Source organism: Brachycentrus maculatus, unplaced genomic scaffold, assembly GCF_059751285.1.
Source record: "Brachycentrus maculatus isolate JH-2025_06_01 unplaced genomic scaffold, ASM5975128v1 h1tg000306l, whole genome shotgun sequence".
Classification (NCBI taxonomy): Eukaryota; Metazoa; Arthropoda; class Insecta; order Trichoptera; family Brachycentridae; genus Brachycentrus; species Brachycentrus maculatus.
In genome coordinates this window covers 1462187-1481852 of record NW_028281056.1, presented here as the reverse complement: position 1 = coordinate 1481852, position 19666 = coordinate 1462187, and the positions used below count along the sequence as shown (strand labels likewise).

Here is a 19666-nt window from a genome sequence, read left to right as displayed (position 1 = left end):
TATAAATCCAGGTAACATTTTACGTAAATGATTGTTTTCTTAAAACATCATATTTGCATTGAAAAGATAGTTTTTCTTCGAAATAATTAAATGGTTTTGAAAAGAAAAAAGTTATTGAAAGGTAATGAGTTTAAAAAAAAAACATGAAAATATTTTTCCATATATATTCTCAAAATCAACAAAATATCCAATTCACTTTTTTTAATTCAGTGTGAGCGCACAACCAGCCCTGAGCGTGCCTGAATGCATTCTGATTTGAACGCTCGAGACTCTTGCTTGAGATCTAAGCCTTAATATATAAATTAAAATGGAGTTCTACAAATCAAACGCCAAATTTATAAATGAATATACAGGAAGAGCCTGAAATCGGGATATGGACCAGGAATAAGAAAATGTTGACATACCCTGTAGTTGAGTCCTTGAACGTCTTCCTCCAAGGACACGTCAGAGTACATGTCCTCTCCGGGGTCGCCGGTGGAGCCGCACCCCGAAGAGTTGAAGCTGGACGACCGGTACAGCTGGCTGCAATGACATTATCTTCAAAATATCGCTGTCAGAGAATGTAATTGGGTCCAATTACGGTCATACTATGCAGAAGTCACAACACACGATGGATTTTTCTCATGTTGGTTTATTAGCTAATAAATTAATATGAAAAATCACAAGACCATCGGTAGCATTCTTATTGAAATCTGTAGAGAACTAAGGACGATACGATGGTTTAAACTTAAGATATTTTAATAAAACGACACCGCTATACGTCTACAAATTTTACGTCATCGGGTGTGTCATAGGGCGCACCCCTTTATGTATCTACTTTATAGAGAAAAGTAGTAGTGTGGATTCGTTTCTGTGACGTCATTCGTTACCAACTAAAGAAAACAACGTTTTTACGAAGGCGAATTTTGCAAAGGATTATGAATAAACATATTGATTACATCGGCTGTTATAAACACAAAACGAGTCTTACACAATCCTTTAAAGGTTGAGTATGTTAAATTAGATATTCCACCCTAGTTATAATACCCTTTTTGCGAAATTTTAATACTTGATGAATGCTATGTATTTTTTTTTAAATATTTATATTATTATATACAGCGGGATCTTTACTATCCGAACCCCCGGTGATCCGAACACCTCTGTAATCCGAACGCCCACTCATCCCTCCCGCGCTTCTTAAAAACGGCAAAAAGGCAAGTATGTACCACAAAAATGTGACAGCGAAAGTGAAAAAATGTTTGACGCTGAAGCAGTAGCAAGTATTTCACATTAATGCGCGGTGTCTGCCTTAAATATGATACATTCCTATTAAATTCTAAAATACGAATATATTACAAAAAAATCCATTCTAATATTTATTGAAATAATAATATGTTTAATTTTTGACGAAGAATCAAGTCAAAGCATTTCATAGTGATTAATTTTTGTTGCGTAGTTACTGTTCAAAACTATGCCGCAAAAACATAAATGAAAAGGATCAATTAGATAACGAAATAAAAATGATGGAAAAAAATGGTGGAATTCAAAATACTTTTTTCACAGTTTTTCCAAATTTCGGTAAAATGAAGCAGATGACTTTTGGAAAGGAATAAACTAATAATAAATGTCGTATAATAAACTGATGATAAATCGAATATGACATTACATACATAAGTAAGTGGATAAGGCTAAAAGAGTCAATGAAATCCCTTATGAAAAAGTTGACTACTTTCATAACAGCGGAGACATCTATCGGTGAACTATGTAACCAAGTGTCATTCTGTTCTAGAAAACTGTTTTAACAACATTGACCAGTGTGGTTTGAAACTTTGATAAGCGTAAAATCTCAGTAGTGATCTAAGAATAACATTTAATATATATTCTTATGCATTCGTAATATTATATGTTTTGAAAACAATTAATAATAAATATAATAATTATTATTATAAACTTGATTAATTTTAAATACCTGGCTAAGGCATTGGATCCTAGTTGTCGTTTCCCAGACCTGAAAGAAAAAAAGTGGAATTAGTAAACACACATTGAGCAAAAATTATAGGAAAACTTAAAACTATGGCTTGCAAATTTTACGAATATGATTATTCTTATTACATATAAATAAATTAATTTATTATTTTTAAATGGAATTAAAAAACCCTTTATTATAATGTTTTCATATACGCTGTTAATAAATATAAACTTTTATTGATTGACAACATTTTCAATGTGTCCAAATACTTGTTCACAAATCTGGATTATCTCTAATTATAGGAGTTATTTTTCATATTATTTTTTGACATCTCGCCAAAGATGAAGAAGAATAGGGATGTCTGGGCATTTACAGGGCTGACGACCTTCATAGGCTGGTTTAAGTGATCACTTTACACACGTAAATGCCCAGACTTCCATATTCTTCTTCATCTTTGATGAGAAGTCAAAAAATAATGTGAAAAATAACTCCTATAATTGTAGAATTGGTGAATGTTACACAGGTGTAAAGTAATCACTTAAAACAGCCTATGACAGTCGTCAGCCCGTTTTGAAAATGATGCGGAATGCATCGAAACACGTGTCACAGTAGATTTAAGAAATGGTGGTATTTACTAAGGAAAATTTTCATTATAATAAACATAAACTTATTTTGTTTCATATGAGAGTATAAAGTAACATTGGCAGACTGTCAACTGGTGGGATTATCTGCAAATACCTACTTTCGTTTTGACAGCTGTCAGCTTGATACGTCATTATGCATATTATAAGAAAATTGCGCGAGCAGTACAGTACATGTGATAGAAGTGAAACGTCTTAAAAATAAAGAATAAGGGAGATTTAGTGTGAGAGACAGAGGAGAAGCGTCTCGAAAAAAATAGAACAATACAAAATTTTCATAAAAATGTTGTTTATTCAATATTTACACTGTCATTGATTGGTGCTAGAATGGGCTATACTGATATCAATGGTTTGTGATATCTTAAATGTGAAATACATGTCCGTGATACGATATTTTCGAAAAAAATTGCATCTATTGTCGTTTCAGATTTTATTGTTGATCGTTGGGTTTGATATTAACGTACAAACCAAAATTTTCGCGATGAAAGAAAGATGCAAAAATTTTCGTTAGAATCATCCCAGAGTTTGGTAGGGATTTAATCTTCGCCCCTTCCAAAAGCATCGAAGATGTAACAAAATGTACCTGATAAACGTGACGCGGACTTGAACTTCCATTTTTAATTCTCGTTCAATTATCGATTCGCCGTCTAAGAAGTTTCACTTCAAAAATCTCAGAACTAAAACGGGCCCAAACATACGATAAATCGCAATCTAATTTTCTTAAAACCCAGTAATATTTGACGTAATTGCACACTTTTTCTATACAACACCGTATATATATATATATATAAATTTTCACGAAAAGTATTTATTTATTTATTGAACGGCTAATGCCTTTAACATTATACATATATACAGTATCTAATCTAAAAATACACTAGTGAATACACCATTAGAGAAACAAAAAGTCTTAAATATAAAATAACAAAAAATTTATTGAATAATAATTAAATAATTTATTTATTATTAAAATATTAGAATATGTTTAATTTAGTAAGTTAAATATAAGTGTATGTTAAATTTAGAGTATGATAAATTCGATATTCCTCCTGAGTGACAATACCATGTTTTCTCCCTTACGTACTGTCTTGCTTCAGCCTTCAATGGGTGGAATTATGTAGTCCTGCTTCACAAAGCACCACGTTTCAGCCGCAAATTGGCCGCGTTGACACATATTTTCACAGTCCAGTGGAACTGCACAGTGGACTGACCTGGTACCAACAATTACACGTACATTCGGAATTTTTCCTTCACGTTATTACGTACTTTGCATTGGTACCTGTACATCGATAAGTACCACGTACATTTACATTACCGATGCCGTTTTCACTATTTTCCGGTTTGTTATTACGGTGAAATATGTAGCGGATACTTGTACAATAGAACCCCTCTTGTTTGCCATCAAAAGTGTTTTTTTTTTAAACCTATGATATGATGTATTTATTCTTGATATATTCAATTTCATAATAAAAATGTTCGCTTTTACAAATTGCAATCCTTCTAAAACTTTAATGGACAGCCCATGGACGTTTATTAGGAATAGAATAGGAGGATTTAGAAAGAAAAAAATAGAAACATTCTAATCAGTCATCTTTGGCACTCGGGGTTTAAGTCGGAATCAAAAAAGATGGAATTACCGGAAAAATACGGATTTACAGTACCTAAAGTAAACTATTTCTGAACTCAAATACGACCTTTTGTGTTGTTCTCTATATTAAAAACATCGCAATAAACCGCACAAAGCTGTTATAATTATTGGAAAAGAGCAATACAATACTAATATATACTTACATACAAAAATTTAAGGTAGCAATTGTAAAAAAAATTGATTTTCATTCAATCTTCATTTCATTTTAAACTTTTTATGTGTTTGCATTATTGTATTAGTTTTTTCCGATAATGATAACGGCTTTGTGTGGTTTATTGCGATTTTTTTGATGTAGAGAACAATACATACAATGGTTTTTGACATCGGAGATTATTTACATTACATACTTTAAATCTGCAGCCAAACTTTTTAAACGAAAACCATTTTTTACTGTGTGTATTATTGTATTGCTCTTTTCTCATAATGATAACAGCATGTGTGGTTTATTGCGATGTTTTTATCTAGAGAAAACAATACGTACAGTGGTTTTTTGAGTTCGGAAAATGTTCTGAAAATCTCGAGTCGAACTTGTTGAACGAAAAACCAACTTTTTTTACAATAGGCTACCTTAAATTTTTATGTGTATGTATTATTGTATTGCTCGTTTCCAATAATAATAAAAACAACTTTATGCGGTTTATTGCCATGTTTTTAATGTAGAGAACAATACATAGGTCGTTTTTAAGTTTGAAAATTGTTTACATTACTGTAAATCCGTATTTTTCTGTATTTTCTGGTAATTCAACCTTTTTTGCATTCCAATTATACCCCCGAGAGCCAAAATGACCGATTAGAGAATTTCTATTTTATTTCTTCAAAATCATCCCACTCCATTCTTAATAAGCGTCCATGGGCAGTAATATAAAGTTTTAGAAGGGTTACTGAGACTTCGTAGAAGCGAACATTTTTATTATCAAATTGAAGAAATTCAAAACACATCAAATCGTGGGAAAAAATAACTGCCTGCAGCCCCTAGCCCTCTGATTGGAGGGTACTTCATACGCTTAGCTAAACAAAACGTGAAATAAACAAATAGCCATAGTGACTATTCGTTAACTTGTGTTCTTGAATTTAAATAACCTGGACTGAGTTAGCGAATCAGCAAAAAAAAAACCTTGAAGTATGCAATAAAACGTTTTAATCACCACGACCATTAAAACTATAAGGCAGCGTTAACTGTTTATTGCATTTGATACTGTAATCGGTTTTAAATAAATACACAAATTGTAAAATTTATATATATATTTATATATATATATATATATATATATATATATATATATATATATATATATATATATATATATATATATATATATATATATATATATATATATATATATATATATATATATATATATATATATTCTAGATTTTTCAAAAAAGGCATTTATTAAATTACTTTTTTTAAGGCCCAGCACACAATACACTGCGTCTTTTCTTTAAACCCAGGTGACATTTAATTAATTGTTTTTTTTTGGTATTATACCAAATTTATATAAAAAGGTAAATAAATATATGGTTAAGAAAATAAATTATTAATTGAGTTTTAAAAAAATATACAAATTATTTTTTTAAATATATATAGCTAGCCCAAGAAGCGGCCGATAGCATTCTGATTTGTTCGTTCGAGATCTCGGCCTTACGTCATATTATTTTATAATAATTAGATGCAATGAAGACTTCACGATAATAATTTAAGCATTAGAGTGACAAAAAAACGATATATTGAAAATCAATATTGAAGAGTCTTCTCTTTTTAATCGAATTATACTCGTATTTTTATCGACTCGGATACCAACTATTCGATTCTGAAAATCATTCGATTATTAAGGATACGTGGGAGAAATTACATGAGCGAGTATGACATCAGGATGAGTCAGTAACACTGCTTACTTGGGAAATTGCGAAACTGCCTTATTTGGAAATCGTTAACACAGATTGAAATCAATCACATATAAAATTGAAAGTGAATTCTTAACGTTGCATCCTCCCACTAAACGAAAACGACTGTAAACATTTTTGTGCCATTTTTTTAATGATCCATACAAGGGTATATGCAACATTGATCGACAGATTGTTATGCCATTTGCTTTTTAAATTGAAACATTCTGGTGTTTAGAAAATAATTAACCAAATATTATATATTTTTTCGTTTGAATGGAAATAATAAAAATGAAAATGATATTTTCTGGCGTTTCCCATGTATGTGATTATATAATTCAGGATTCGGACTTCACATACTAATATCAGAGTTTCTGGTCAATAAAAAGCTTCTTTTCATCTCATCAATAGATGTCTCTAGTGAAGTTCTAGTGATTAAAGAACAATGTTTCAAAATTGGTTCAAATATATATAGAATTTCCAAGAATTTGAGTAGGTTGTTGTCAATAATGGGTAAAATTGGTGAATGTTACACATGTGTAAAGTGATCACTTAAACCAGCCTATGTCGGTCGTCAGCCCCGTAAATGGCCAGACTTCCATATTCTTATTCATCTTTGATGAGATGTGAAAAAATAATATGAAATATTATAACATCATTTGATTTAGGGGATATTCGCAAACACAGAATTCATTCCATCGGAGACCACCGATGAGGTCACATGTCTGTTCACACCATATTTTTCAAAAATAATGTATATTGTATATTTTTTGGTTTTTTAGAATACATATAGATTTTTTTTAACACATGACCTTTCAATAACTCTTTTCTTTTCAAAACCATATAATTACATATTTCGAAGAAAAACTTTTTCATTGCAAAAACGGTGTTTTAAGAGAAAAAATCAATTACGTAAAATGTTACCTGGATTTAGAGAAAATTAAGTTGCGACTATAAGAATGCAGGGCTTAAACACATTTTGAACCATTTGTTACTTGAACCCCTTATGTTTAACGTTGACCCAGAGAGATATCGAATCCGAAATACAATATCTGCGGTTAAGTAACACGTTACACTACCAAACATAACTTAACTTTTTATTAACAATGTTTTAATTAATGTAGATCGAATAATTTATTTGATACTTTACTTAATTTCAGTTAATTATTGTTTTTTTATTCCTATTTCTATCTCCTCTTATATGCTTTTTTTATTATTACCATGTGTTTTGTTTGTAAGAGCCAAAATCACTCGCAAACGAGTAAAACCTTACAAAACATGACTTATTTTTACCTAAATACAGTATTTTTTAGTTGAATTGAATTTTTATTGTAGCAATCATGGATGCGCATAAATAATAAAATAATGTTATGACTGAACAAAATTGACGTTAATTTAAATAATAAGCCTACTTTTTTCGTGTAAAATGATAGTGAATTAATTGATAATTTCACAGCCGAATATGGAAAATGCTTAATTAAATCGTATCGTGCAAAATATCATGAAATCGCAAATCATTTTTAAATTTATGCGAAGCCTCCGTACGTACCTACTTACATAGAATCAAGATATGTAAGAAAATGTATACATATTTATGTACCTACATATAAATGTGAAAATTATACGTGATTTAGTTAAAATCTGTATAAGAAAATGCATTAAAACCATATTTCAATTTCTCGCATGGGCTCTTTTCTCTTTTAAAATTAGTTTTTAATTTTATCAGGTTGATATTTTGGCAACCGCTATGATAAGACTATGATGAGACAGATCAATAAAGCGGCTGTAATATCAGGAAGCCTAAGAAAAAAATCTGGAAGAATAAACACGTGAATACTGAAAGCAAAGTAAAAATAAATAAGACATGTCGCTCACTCCTTTCAAGAACGTCATAAATCAAAAATCGTCAATTTTCAGTTGTGCATGTTTTTGGAATGCCCAGAAAATGTACTATATCCCAGCAAAAGCGGCATATTTTTAACTTAATATTTACCCTCTACAGGGCAGAAAGTGTTGTTTTTGTATATTTAAGAAAAGGTATTTTTATAAATATACTAAATCTTTTTCAAATGGAGAAAAAACCTTCAGGTTTTACCTAAAAAGATCTATTGCACAGTAAAAAGTTCAATAAGTGACTTGATATTTATATTTAATACATTTTATTATATTCTTAAACATTAAAAACGATCTCCTGAAAAATCATGTTTTTTTTATATATGATGTTGTTGAAAGGAGTGAGCGATGTGTAAGACCTATTGCCACATATGGGATAGAGACCAGAGCAGACACAGCGAGAGCCAAATCTCGTCTCAGAACTTCAGAAATGAGGGCATTGAGGTGCATAACCGGAAACACGTTAAGAGACCGAATAAGGAACACGGAAATTGGGAAAATGTATAGTACGGAGGATATAGTCAGATGGGGAAAGACAGCGAAGTCGATTCTGGAATGCCCATGTCAATAGAATGCAAGAAAAAAAAACTGGCTGGAATTGCTCTTCAAGAGAACCCAGTTGGAAGAAGACCACCTAGAAGACCTCAAAAGCGATGGCGTGATAGCTGGCAGTCCACATCACAAGAGACAGATAACGGAACAAACAGATCCGAGGATGTTTAAGAAGGCAGAAGAAGACATTTTGGTGCAAATAATTTTGTTTACCAATAACCGTTGTCATCGCTCTAAAACCGGTGTAAATTGTTAAACGATTCATTTTTAGCATAACGAAATGCTTAGTTCTTAAACAAACGCAAACTTCCATTTTCAATCGGTATCGTATTTTTTCGCCTAGTATTGGTACAAATTCGAAAAAGGTTGATATGTAGTAATAAATTAATGATAACAAAATTATCAAAAAATAACAACTTATTGTGAATGTTACACGTGTGTAAAGTGATCACATAAACCAGCCTATGACGGTCGTCAGTCCCGTAAATGCCCAGACATCCATATTCTTCTGCCATGTCAAAAAATAATATGAAAATAACTCCTGTAATTGGAGATAATCCAGATTTTGTGAACAAGTATATGGACACACTCAAAATGTTGTAAATAATAACTTATTTATTTATTTATTGATTTTGCGTTCAATTTGTAAAACTCCTTGCATTCGTTTGAAAATGCCATAACTAGGCGAAACAATTTTCACAATATTCATTTTTATGTGTTTTTTGACAATAAAATACAATTTAGTAGACTAAAAAATCTGTTTTTGATTTAACAAATTAATACAAACAATAATAACTTGTTTTGAATTGTATCTATTTTACAATGTGTACGTCTTAAACTTTACTTGTTGACAGATCTTGAGAGTTAAGTAAATATATTATAAAAATTATAGAATATTTGAAGATAGTTAAATACATTAAATTGTTTTGTACATTGTTTTTGACAGTTTTGTCAATCAAAACGAATCGCCAAAAATAGGATTGCTTCGATTTTTTTGTACGCGGAAGCGACGGTAATTTTTAAGTTAAAAAAATATGTATAAAAAATTATGAGAGTTGAGATACACATTAATAGAATATATAGCCAATAAACTATTTATGGACAACGTTATTTATAAATTTAATCCCAGGATGTGGTCTGAAAACAAAAAACAACGCAAATCTTACATTATCGAATCGAAGAATCGATTTAAATATGGCGTTCAACAGTATCTTTATTATGATTACCATTCACCGTAAAATATACTAGTAAATATTGATTTTTAATTAATAAATTCAATCAATCACAACACCTACAGCACGCTACAGGATGTGTGGAATAAAATGGACTTTCTCCACAAATGAGCATCCGTTGCATAAATAATTTTATGTAGGAATGCCAACAGAACGGAAGTACTCACCCATTTTTGCGATATTTATACATGTCCTATCCCGTGTTAAAAAATCGACACATTACTAAAAACACTTAAATCCACGATTCGTTTTTAACAAGCACATTTTTCAACCGCACAATTTTTGTTAAAAATTTTAACAAAATATTTCGCGGCACTTTTGTAGGAACATTTCAAAGCCCGCTAATATTATTATGATGAAGTATCATTATGAACGAGGCATTTTCACAGAACTGATTTGACAGTTGTTACTCTGTCATGTTTCACAACAAGTTTTGACGTTTAAATGTCGCAATACGACCTAATAATAAACACTATGAAACAACACATCATAAGTACATACGTCGCATTAACAAAAACCGCAGGTAAGTACTGATGCAAGTACCTGCCCACCTGACAAACGAAACAGAAGTGTACAAAGCAATTTTTTTCAAATTTAAACAAAGCCCTCTTATTATACTGGCAACAATAGACCATTAGCCATTAGGCACTCCGAAAATGAGCGCGGAATTTAAATATGGAAAAAATGACAACCGTTTTAAACGAGCGAAGCTTCATCTGTCATTAGATGCATTTAAATTCAAAAGTGAACGCCCCTTTTCAGCACGAGAACACGATTGCGAATGTTCGAAGCATAGATAAAGAAAAAAACATAGAAAACACATGTTTGAAATTGGTCAAAAGATTACAATTAATTGTTGAGAGGAAGAGAGATGAAAATATTCTCACAGTTCTTTTGCGTTCGATGATGATTTTTCAATTAATTTTCATATTTGAAATTCAAGTTAGGTTATGTTAAGGTTTTAAGGTAATGTTAGATCACAGTGCAACGATTAGCGTGTTTGGTTACCGCATTAATCTAATATTTATTTTAATCACCTATAACTGATACCTGAAGCGCAGGACTGATCAAGTATCCTTCAAATAATTAATGATCAAGTCAACATTGCGGCAATCTGATCCAGTGCCCTATACACCATTTGATGCGGCTAAGGGTCAAAATACGTTAGATCACCAATATTCAAAAGTAATGTAAATGTATCTACATTTATGAGCGATAGGTGATCTATTGAAGATTGCTTTGGTATCGATACCCTAATTTTCAATTGGGGTAGTTCGAAGTGAGCAGAACAACAGAACGTGGATCATTTAAATTTAAAAAAAAAAGTGCACTGGTAACACTGAGGGGCCAATAGGTACTTAACGATCGAATTAACATTGCGGCATTCTGATGCAGTGCCCTATGCACCATTTGATGCGGGTAAGGGTCAAAATAAGTTAGATCACTGATATTTAAAACTAATACAAATGTAGATTGCTTTGATATCGATACCCTCATTTTTAACTAAGTACCTAGTTCGAAGTGAGCAGAACGTGGATTATTTAAATTTAAAAAAAAATGGCACTGGTAACACTGACAGGTAAGCAGGTACCTGCGTATAACGACCGACAAATGCGCGCGCGTTCATGAACAGTTAGATTTTTCAAATTGCTTTTCGTTTCCCGCCATCGTGGTCGCGCGGTCTCGCATGACATGCCGATCGCGCGGGCAATGAATGACTGGAGAACGAAGAACGATTGCCACCGGCTCGGGAACCGCGAATCTAATATAATACGAATGTAATTATGTAGGTAGAACATACGTTTTCACGGATCCGACGCTAGTGACGTGGTGTAAACACACACAGTTTAAGCGCTGAATGAAATAGCCTCCTCACCTGATATTGTACTGGGCGATAGGACGCTCAATCAGGCGTTTTTAAACTGCGGGTCCTGACTCATGCGAGTCGCAAAATGGACGAAATATATATCGGCTGGCAACAAAATGCATTTATCAGTTGTGTCAATAGTGAATTATCCACAATCTCTGCGTAATCTATACACGATATCCGTGTGAAAGCAGTAAAATATGAATTGCGAATAAATTGGTTTGCGAATAAACTAATGCTTGCGTTTATTATTGACCTTGCTTATTATGAACAGGTTTTATAGATCATTAAGTGGATTTTCGTTTCTTCTAACTAAATAAATATGTTTTTATTTAAATCTGTCGGCAATAGGAGGGATAATCTAGTGTGAGCCAATCAGGAAGTTCTTGGCGTTTGCTCATTGCTGGGAGGAAACCACGTTGCACTCCTCAGGAGAAGGTGGACTGTTGACTGTCATCAACAGGCCTTCCGTTCCACAAGCATTTTGTGTCCTAGCTTGGTTTAGGGTATCAATGTCCTTCGCCGATAGTTAAAAATGCTTTAATAGAGAATACATGAAATAACTGGTACTATTTCTAACCATCATTTGAACATTATGATGCATACGGCACTGGATTGAATAGATACAGACTTATCTTTCATTATCTTATCTTAATTAGGTTAAGGCGATATGATCAGCCCTGCGCTTCAGGTATCAGTCCAGGTGATACTTATTATATAAAGGCTACAACTGCTATGGGCAAAGTAATCTCACCAGCAACCAGAGTACTAAATTTAGCGAGCGTGCCTTTGTTGTTGCGGGACTGATGTCATGGAATGCTCTTCCAGCAGTAGTTAATAAAAGTATGAGTGAGAGAATCTTTAGAAAAAAAAACTAAAAACACATTCGTTTGCTAAATCCACAATCTCATTTCAGTTTTTTCAAAGTTTTTAGTGTTTATTTTTTTAATATTCCTAGGCATCGAATGACAGGTTGCAAGCTCTGTAAATACCCGGACTTCCATATTCTTCCTCGTCTTTGTTGAGTTATCAATAATTTGAAGATAACAGACTGATGTTTAAGGCGTTTCTTGAAGGTCATCAATGATGGTACATTTTTCACATGAAGAGGTAATTCATTCCCCACACATTCCCACGTGAAAAACTACTTTATCTATGCTGAGATACCAATAAAAATCTTAAACAATGATGGTTTTAATATAAACATTGCGGAAAAAGTTGGCGTTAACGATTCGAGTACGTAAATAAATCATTCTATGCTTGAGTTCATTTTGTGTGGTCCACTTCGAAGATTCACAGACACCAATTCGACATAATTATTTAGCTCTTGGCGTATCACGATAGTGACACGCACCAACTGTTGAGAATCACTGATTTCCATAACCAAACTTTAAAAAAAAAGTTTAATGATACTTCATCTGCGGTTTACACACTAAAAAAAACAACAAATTCAGATTTTTTAACGGATATCCGAGTCATTTTATTTTTTTCTTTATGTACAGAAAAGAAATAAGTACATTAGCGGGCTTATTGCTAAAAAGCGATGTCTTCCAACCAACCAAAAACAGACTAGTGATATTGATCAAAACGTTTGATACCATACATATATCTGTTTGCAATCAGAGGGTAGATAGTACTTGAACATTTAAAAAAACATAAATTACAAATTGACATTTAAAAGAACATAAATTACAAAATATGATAATAAGGAGGGCAAAGGAAAAGGGGAGTTTAGGTAAGGAGGTAGAGGGAAAAACTAAGGGAGGAGGAATGATGGACAGTTAGGATTCTAATAATAAATATTAATGTCTAAGACGTTTCTTAAAAGTAATTAAAGAAGGTGCATTTTTAGGAGAGATTTATTTCTTTTAAGTGTGTCATTATAATTCTGTTAAAATAGGGTATTATCACTCGGGAGGAATATCTAATTTAAAATACTCAATCAAAGGATTGTATTAGACTCGTTTTGTGTTTATAACAGCCGATATAATCAAAATTTTCATTCATCATTTTCATATGAAAAATTCGCCTTCGTAAAAACGTCGTTTTCGTAAGTTGGTAACGAATGACGTCACAGAAACGAATCCACACTACTACTATTACAACTCTATAATGCAGATACATAAAGGGATACGCCCCATAACACACCCGATGACGTAAATTTTGATAACGTATAACGGCGTCCGTTTTTTGTTTTATTCAAATACCTAAAATTATAACCTCAATATCTCCCTTACTTCTCTACAGATTACAATTAGAATCTTACCTATAGTCTCACATCACGAGAATGATCCATTACTAGGATATCTAACAGAATTTTCTTAATTCTTTGAAAATTTCGAATCATTACCATAGTGCTTAATTATGGATACGATATAAATGGTACCAAATGGTTTTGCATATGGTATTAGGAGTTGGAAAAGAATAGTTTATTTGATTATCTCTTCCATATCTTCATAATTGCCATTAATTACTTTCAGAATGCAAATAGGTGTGTCGTGCTCTCGAGTTGTGATCACATCGGAGCGTTCTGGTTACATTCATATCGGTGACGAACCGAAAAATTAAAAATATGTATCATTCACGCCAAAAATACACATGTTATACAGGCTGTAACAAAAAAGCTAATCAGGAAAGTGAGGTAATTATATATAGGATTTTCACCTCAAAATTAAACGTTATACAAATCCTATACACCGGATGCAAAACCTCGGTAATGATTTCGCGGACCATATCGATAGATGGAATATGTAACTTACTATAAACCGATAATAATTACAATATTTAAGGCTGATGCATAATTCCTTGATTTTTTATATGTTCATCCTTGTTTAGATAAGTACTTTACGAACCAATAATATATTTAAAAAGACAAAACATGTTATTTTATCTTATCATTTTATCGTTAAGTTTACCTAAACATGTAATTTAGTATGTACAATTTGGCTTCGGCCGTTAATAAAGGATTTTTTTTAAAATTATTTTTTATTTTGTTTTTATTTTATTTATTTGTATACATTTATTTGAATCACAATTTATACATATTTAGAACTTTTTTTTGCAGAGACCCACCAAGCCACCTTGTGTGTCTTGTCGGTGGAGTTCTTTTTTAATACATTTTTTATTGTTTTTAACGATTGTTACATTGTATTTTAAAAAAAGGTTAGAATTTTTAAAAATATATTCATACAAATACGCGCGATTCTAAGTAGTATTGATAATATTGTCTGAAAACATGAGTACACATCGCGCGCACTGACTATGACAGCGCGCCGCGCAGGCTTGCCAACATGACGACTTACGCACTTGCTAGTCTTAAGAATAAAAGATGTGGGCAGTTAGTTATTCACACAGTCAGCATATGTAGTACTGATATGAATATATTTTTTTAAATCTATATTTTTATTTAATAAAATATAACATCTAATTTAAAGAGAAAAACCTGTATCATTCACGTGGAAAATACACACGTAAGGTACTCAGAAAAGTGAGGTAACTAGATATGTAAAATAAAGCTATAGGTAAGAAAGACCTCGTACGTCAATACGACATTCGCCAGACGAATTTAAAAGGTTTCTTAGAATTCGAAGGCGACACCGTAGTATGTGACTTAATTTATAGCAAAAACGTAATAAAATTTCACCAACTACCTAAAAACTAACTCACAATCACGCCGCTTCTCCCCAGGGGTAGGCAGAGAGAATAGAACGCCACACCAAACTGTCTTTGGATGTGATTTCGGACAAGATAGAATAGAATGTGTTTCCTAATCGAAACAGAGAAAAATTTGGCATCATCAAATATTTCAATTAAGTACTTGAAAGTGGTCAGGTCAGAAGTCGGTATAATCGGTGGGTATGTATGAGGAGATGCATGAATGTGGAAGAGGCGAAGATTGTTTGCAAAGACTGATTGGTCTAGCGTTTTCTCTGCCTATCCCTGCGGAGAATGGCCGTGATGTTTAGTTAGTTTTTAGTTAGAATTGATTTGTTTTGATTTACTTGATGTTTACTACACGTTTTGGGAGTATGTCCGTTACAATGCTTCATTCGGAGTGGTGGTAGGAATTTGAATGAAAATGCAAATTACTACATCCTTTATTGTTTCCTTTCAAACCCAAACAATAGATTATTCATATCCTCCAAAACTGTACCTACAAACACAGTCGAAAATCTCTACACTCGTTCGGTATCGGAACATATCCGACATGATTGCAAACGAAACAATATTCATATAATTCATATCTTCAGGTTCAGTGCTGCAGAACAGCGTTTATTATTTAATATAATTTTGTACTTAAGTTATACATATTTATATACTAGGTTCTAATACATATTTATATACTAGTTCACTAGGTATTTGGAGATACCTGTTCTGAGGTAGGCAGGGTATGCTTATTCTTTTTATAATACAGCTTTATATATTTTTAATGATAATATAAAAGTGGTAAGACTGAAATAATATGAAATAATAATTATAAAATGAAAGCAAATAGAGAGTTTAACTAAAAGAAAAGTAAAATCTAAAGGAGTAATATTATAAAATTATAAAATAGGATTATTTAATTATTTGAAGCAATAACTTTGTGATTTTCCATTTCATAATTTAAATATAAGTTAAGGACATAGGACATTTTTAAAACAAAGGAAGACTGGGAAAAACATGGCACGATCAGGTATGCCAAATACTTAAAAGTGGTCAGGTTAGGAGTCGTAACAATCGGCGGGTATGTATGAGGAGATGCATGAACGTGGAAGAGGCGAAGAATGTTTGCAAAGAAAGAGTGGTGTGGCGTTCTATTCTCTCTGCCTACCCCTGTGGGGAAGCGGCGTGATGGTTAGTTAGTTAGTTAGTTAAATATAAGTTAATTTCATATTATTTTTTGACATCTCAACAATGATGAAGAAGAATATGGAAGTCTGGTCATTTACGGGCATTGACGACTGTCATAGGCTGGTTCAAGTTATCACTTTACACACGTGTAACTTCGTCAATTCTACCCATTATTGACAACCACACATTTTATATTTTAACAACGAAACGGAAAACATTATAACATAATTATAATGTTTTCCGGTTTCGAAGCTAACCGCTTCTTTTTCAAGACTGATTTATCTTGAAAAAGAAGCGGTTAGCTTTAAAACTGATTTTAAAACAAAGTTATATATATATATATATATATATATATATATATATATATATATATATATATATATATATATATATATATATATATATATATATATATATATATATATATATATATATATATATATATATATATATATATATATATATATATATATATATATAGATATAAAACTTCCAAGAATTTGAGTAGTGTGGTTATCATAATGGGTAGAATTGGTGAATGTTACACGTGTGTTAAGTGATCACAGCCTGTGACGGTCGTCAGCCCCGTAAATGCCCAGAATTGAGTGTCAAAAAATAACACCTATAATACATTGGATAAATACAATTAGCTTTATTTCATTAACTTACAACGTTGATCATGGATAGCACAAGTGTTCCGTTACACGTCAAACTTTTATTTACAATTAAACGATAGTCACACTAATTATGCTAAACCGTGTAAGAATTTTCAATCCCTAATCAGTAATTCATAATTATCAGACACAAAATGCAGTTTGCACTTCTGCGCTCAGAAAACTAAGTAAATATTATTACAACACGCGATGGTTTAAAGAAAATCGTATAATACATACTAATATGACCACGGCCATATTGGATTCACATTAACGATAATTGATTTCTTCATATGAGTGATACAAATTTATGAGGCGAATGTAGTTGGTAATAGAAGAAGAAGAAGACAGAGGAACACTTGGCATAATCAAATATTTTAAATAAAAGATAAATTCAAATATATTGAAAATCACTGATTTTATTATTGTTTTAAACTTTTTTTGTGGGTATATTAAGTTAAAATACATTGTTTTAATTTTTTTTTAAAAACGTATGTAAAAAGAACTCCACCGACAATACACACAAGGTGGCTTGGTGGATTTCTACAAAAATATGTTAATTATGTTTATAATTTTTTTAATGAAAGCATGCAAGCACCATCATGTTAGAACTTGGATCTACTGACTAACGGAACCAACTTACCACTTTTCCCCAAAACTGCCACCTTTGAGGCACTTTTATAAACTAATGTTTTTTTAATTCGTATTTATTCAAATTTTCACTGACAGGGACGATAAATGAGATGCCAAAAAAATAATATTAAAGTATCCAACATTTTGAGTGTGTCCAAATACTTGTTCACAAAATCTGGATTATCTCCAATTACAGGAGTTATTTTCATATTATTTTTTGACATCTCATCAAAGATGAAGAAGAATATGGAAGTCTGGGCATTTACGGGGCTGACGAACTCACATACTAATATAAGAGTTTCTGCTTAATAAAAAAGCTTCTTTACATCTCACCAATAGATGTCTCTAGTGAAGTTCTAGTGATTCAAGAACAAGGTTTCTAAATTGGTTCATATGTATATGTAGAACTTCCAAGAATTTGATTAGTGTGGGTCAATAATGGGTAGAATTGGTGAATGTTACACGTGTGTAAAGTGGCCACTTAAACCAGCCGATGACGGTCGTCAGCCCCGTAAATGCCCAGACTTCCATATTCTTCTTCATCTTTGATGAGATGTCAAAAAATAATATGAAAGTATCCAGTTTATGCATTTATATGTATGTATGTAGTTAACAAATAATAATAATAATAAAACCCTTATCCGCACCCCAATGGTGCATAGGGTACTGGTTCATATAAACGCAGTGTTATCTTGATCATTTACACATGAAGGAAAGGTGATCAGCCCTCCGCTTCAGGTACCAGTCCAGGGTAATATTGAATATTACAGTGAAAAAATCACTTATATTTATTTGACCCCCCCTGGGAATCGAACCCGGGACCTCCAGAACGGTAGCCGAGCGTGCTGACCATTACACTACGGAGGCGGACAAAAGTGAGTTAACAAATAAGGTTTTAAAAATGATTTTTTTCTTCAATATAGATGAACAATATGGAAATCTGGGTATTTACACGGCTTTGAACAAGGATTTGGACATCTTCCTTAATTAAAAAATGTTGATATTTCATCTTATGTTGAGTTGTTCCTCAGTTGAATGTCACTGACTGGAAGAGGCCATTCATCTACCGATAGCTATTTTTAAGTAATTAAAAGATCTTTTTATAAAGTATTTTTTTTATGTTGCGATCGTGATTCTGTAAACTTGCTTATTTTTAAACGAGAAAGTATACCATTAGACTAGTTCAGCGGTGTGATAACACATCATTATGTTGAAAATACGTATATATTTTTAGTCATGCATGTCTATCACACCGTTTCTGAAATTAAATATCTCAATGATTGCTTCATCTTATTCATATTCAAGGATTAATACGAATAAAATACACCTACAGAGATGAAAACAGTTTTATAGTTTTTTAAACATTAAAAAGCAACTATTTCAATTAATTTTTGTTGTAAGATTTACGTTTTGTGCTGACATTTCTTGGTGGAACTGAAATTTATATAAGAAAACAAAAGCTACATGTTTTTTTTTCACGTTAATTTGATTTGACCAGTGACCGGTCAGATGATGTCAGACCCTTATCTAAGTCTAATATAAAACCTTATTAAATTTGATTTTGTAAATCAATTGAGTAATGATATTAATGATAATAATAATAAAAACCTTATCCGCACCCCTACGGTGCATAGGGCACTGTGTCTTATAAACGCAGTGTTATCATGATCGTTTTACACATGAAGGAAAGGTGATCAGCCCTCCACTTCAGGTACCAGTCCATGGTAATATTGAATAAATATTACAGTGAAAAAATTACTTATATTTATTTTTACCCCCTTGGGAATCGAACCCGGGACCTCCAGAACGGTAGCCGAGCGTGCTGACCATTACACTACGGAGGCGGACAAATGATATTACAAAATAGTAGTAAAAAATCATC

The 19666-nt window shown here is 32.0% G+C and overlaps 1 protein-coding gene across 5 annotated transcripts in view; it reads right to left on the bottom strand.

Annotated features, from left to right (window-relative positions):
- The window catches only part of LOC148304729 (rab11 family-interacting protein 4A-like), a 137222-nt gene that overhangs the window by 36936 nt on the left and 80620 nt on the right, over positions 1-19666 (bottom strand). For all 5 annotated transcript variants that reach the window (XM_088267852.1, XM_088267854.1, XM_088267853.1 and 2 more), the window contains 2 exons: positions 1949-1987; positions 405-522 (listed from right to left, as the gene is read on the bottom strand). In XM_088267852.1, coding sequence (XP_088123978.1) covers positions 405-522; positions 1949-1987 — 157 coding nt within the window. The remainder of the gene's footprint in view (positions 1-404; positions 523-1948; positions 1988-19666) is intronic.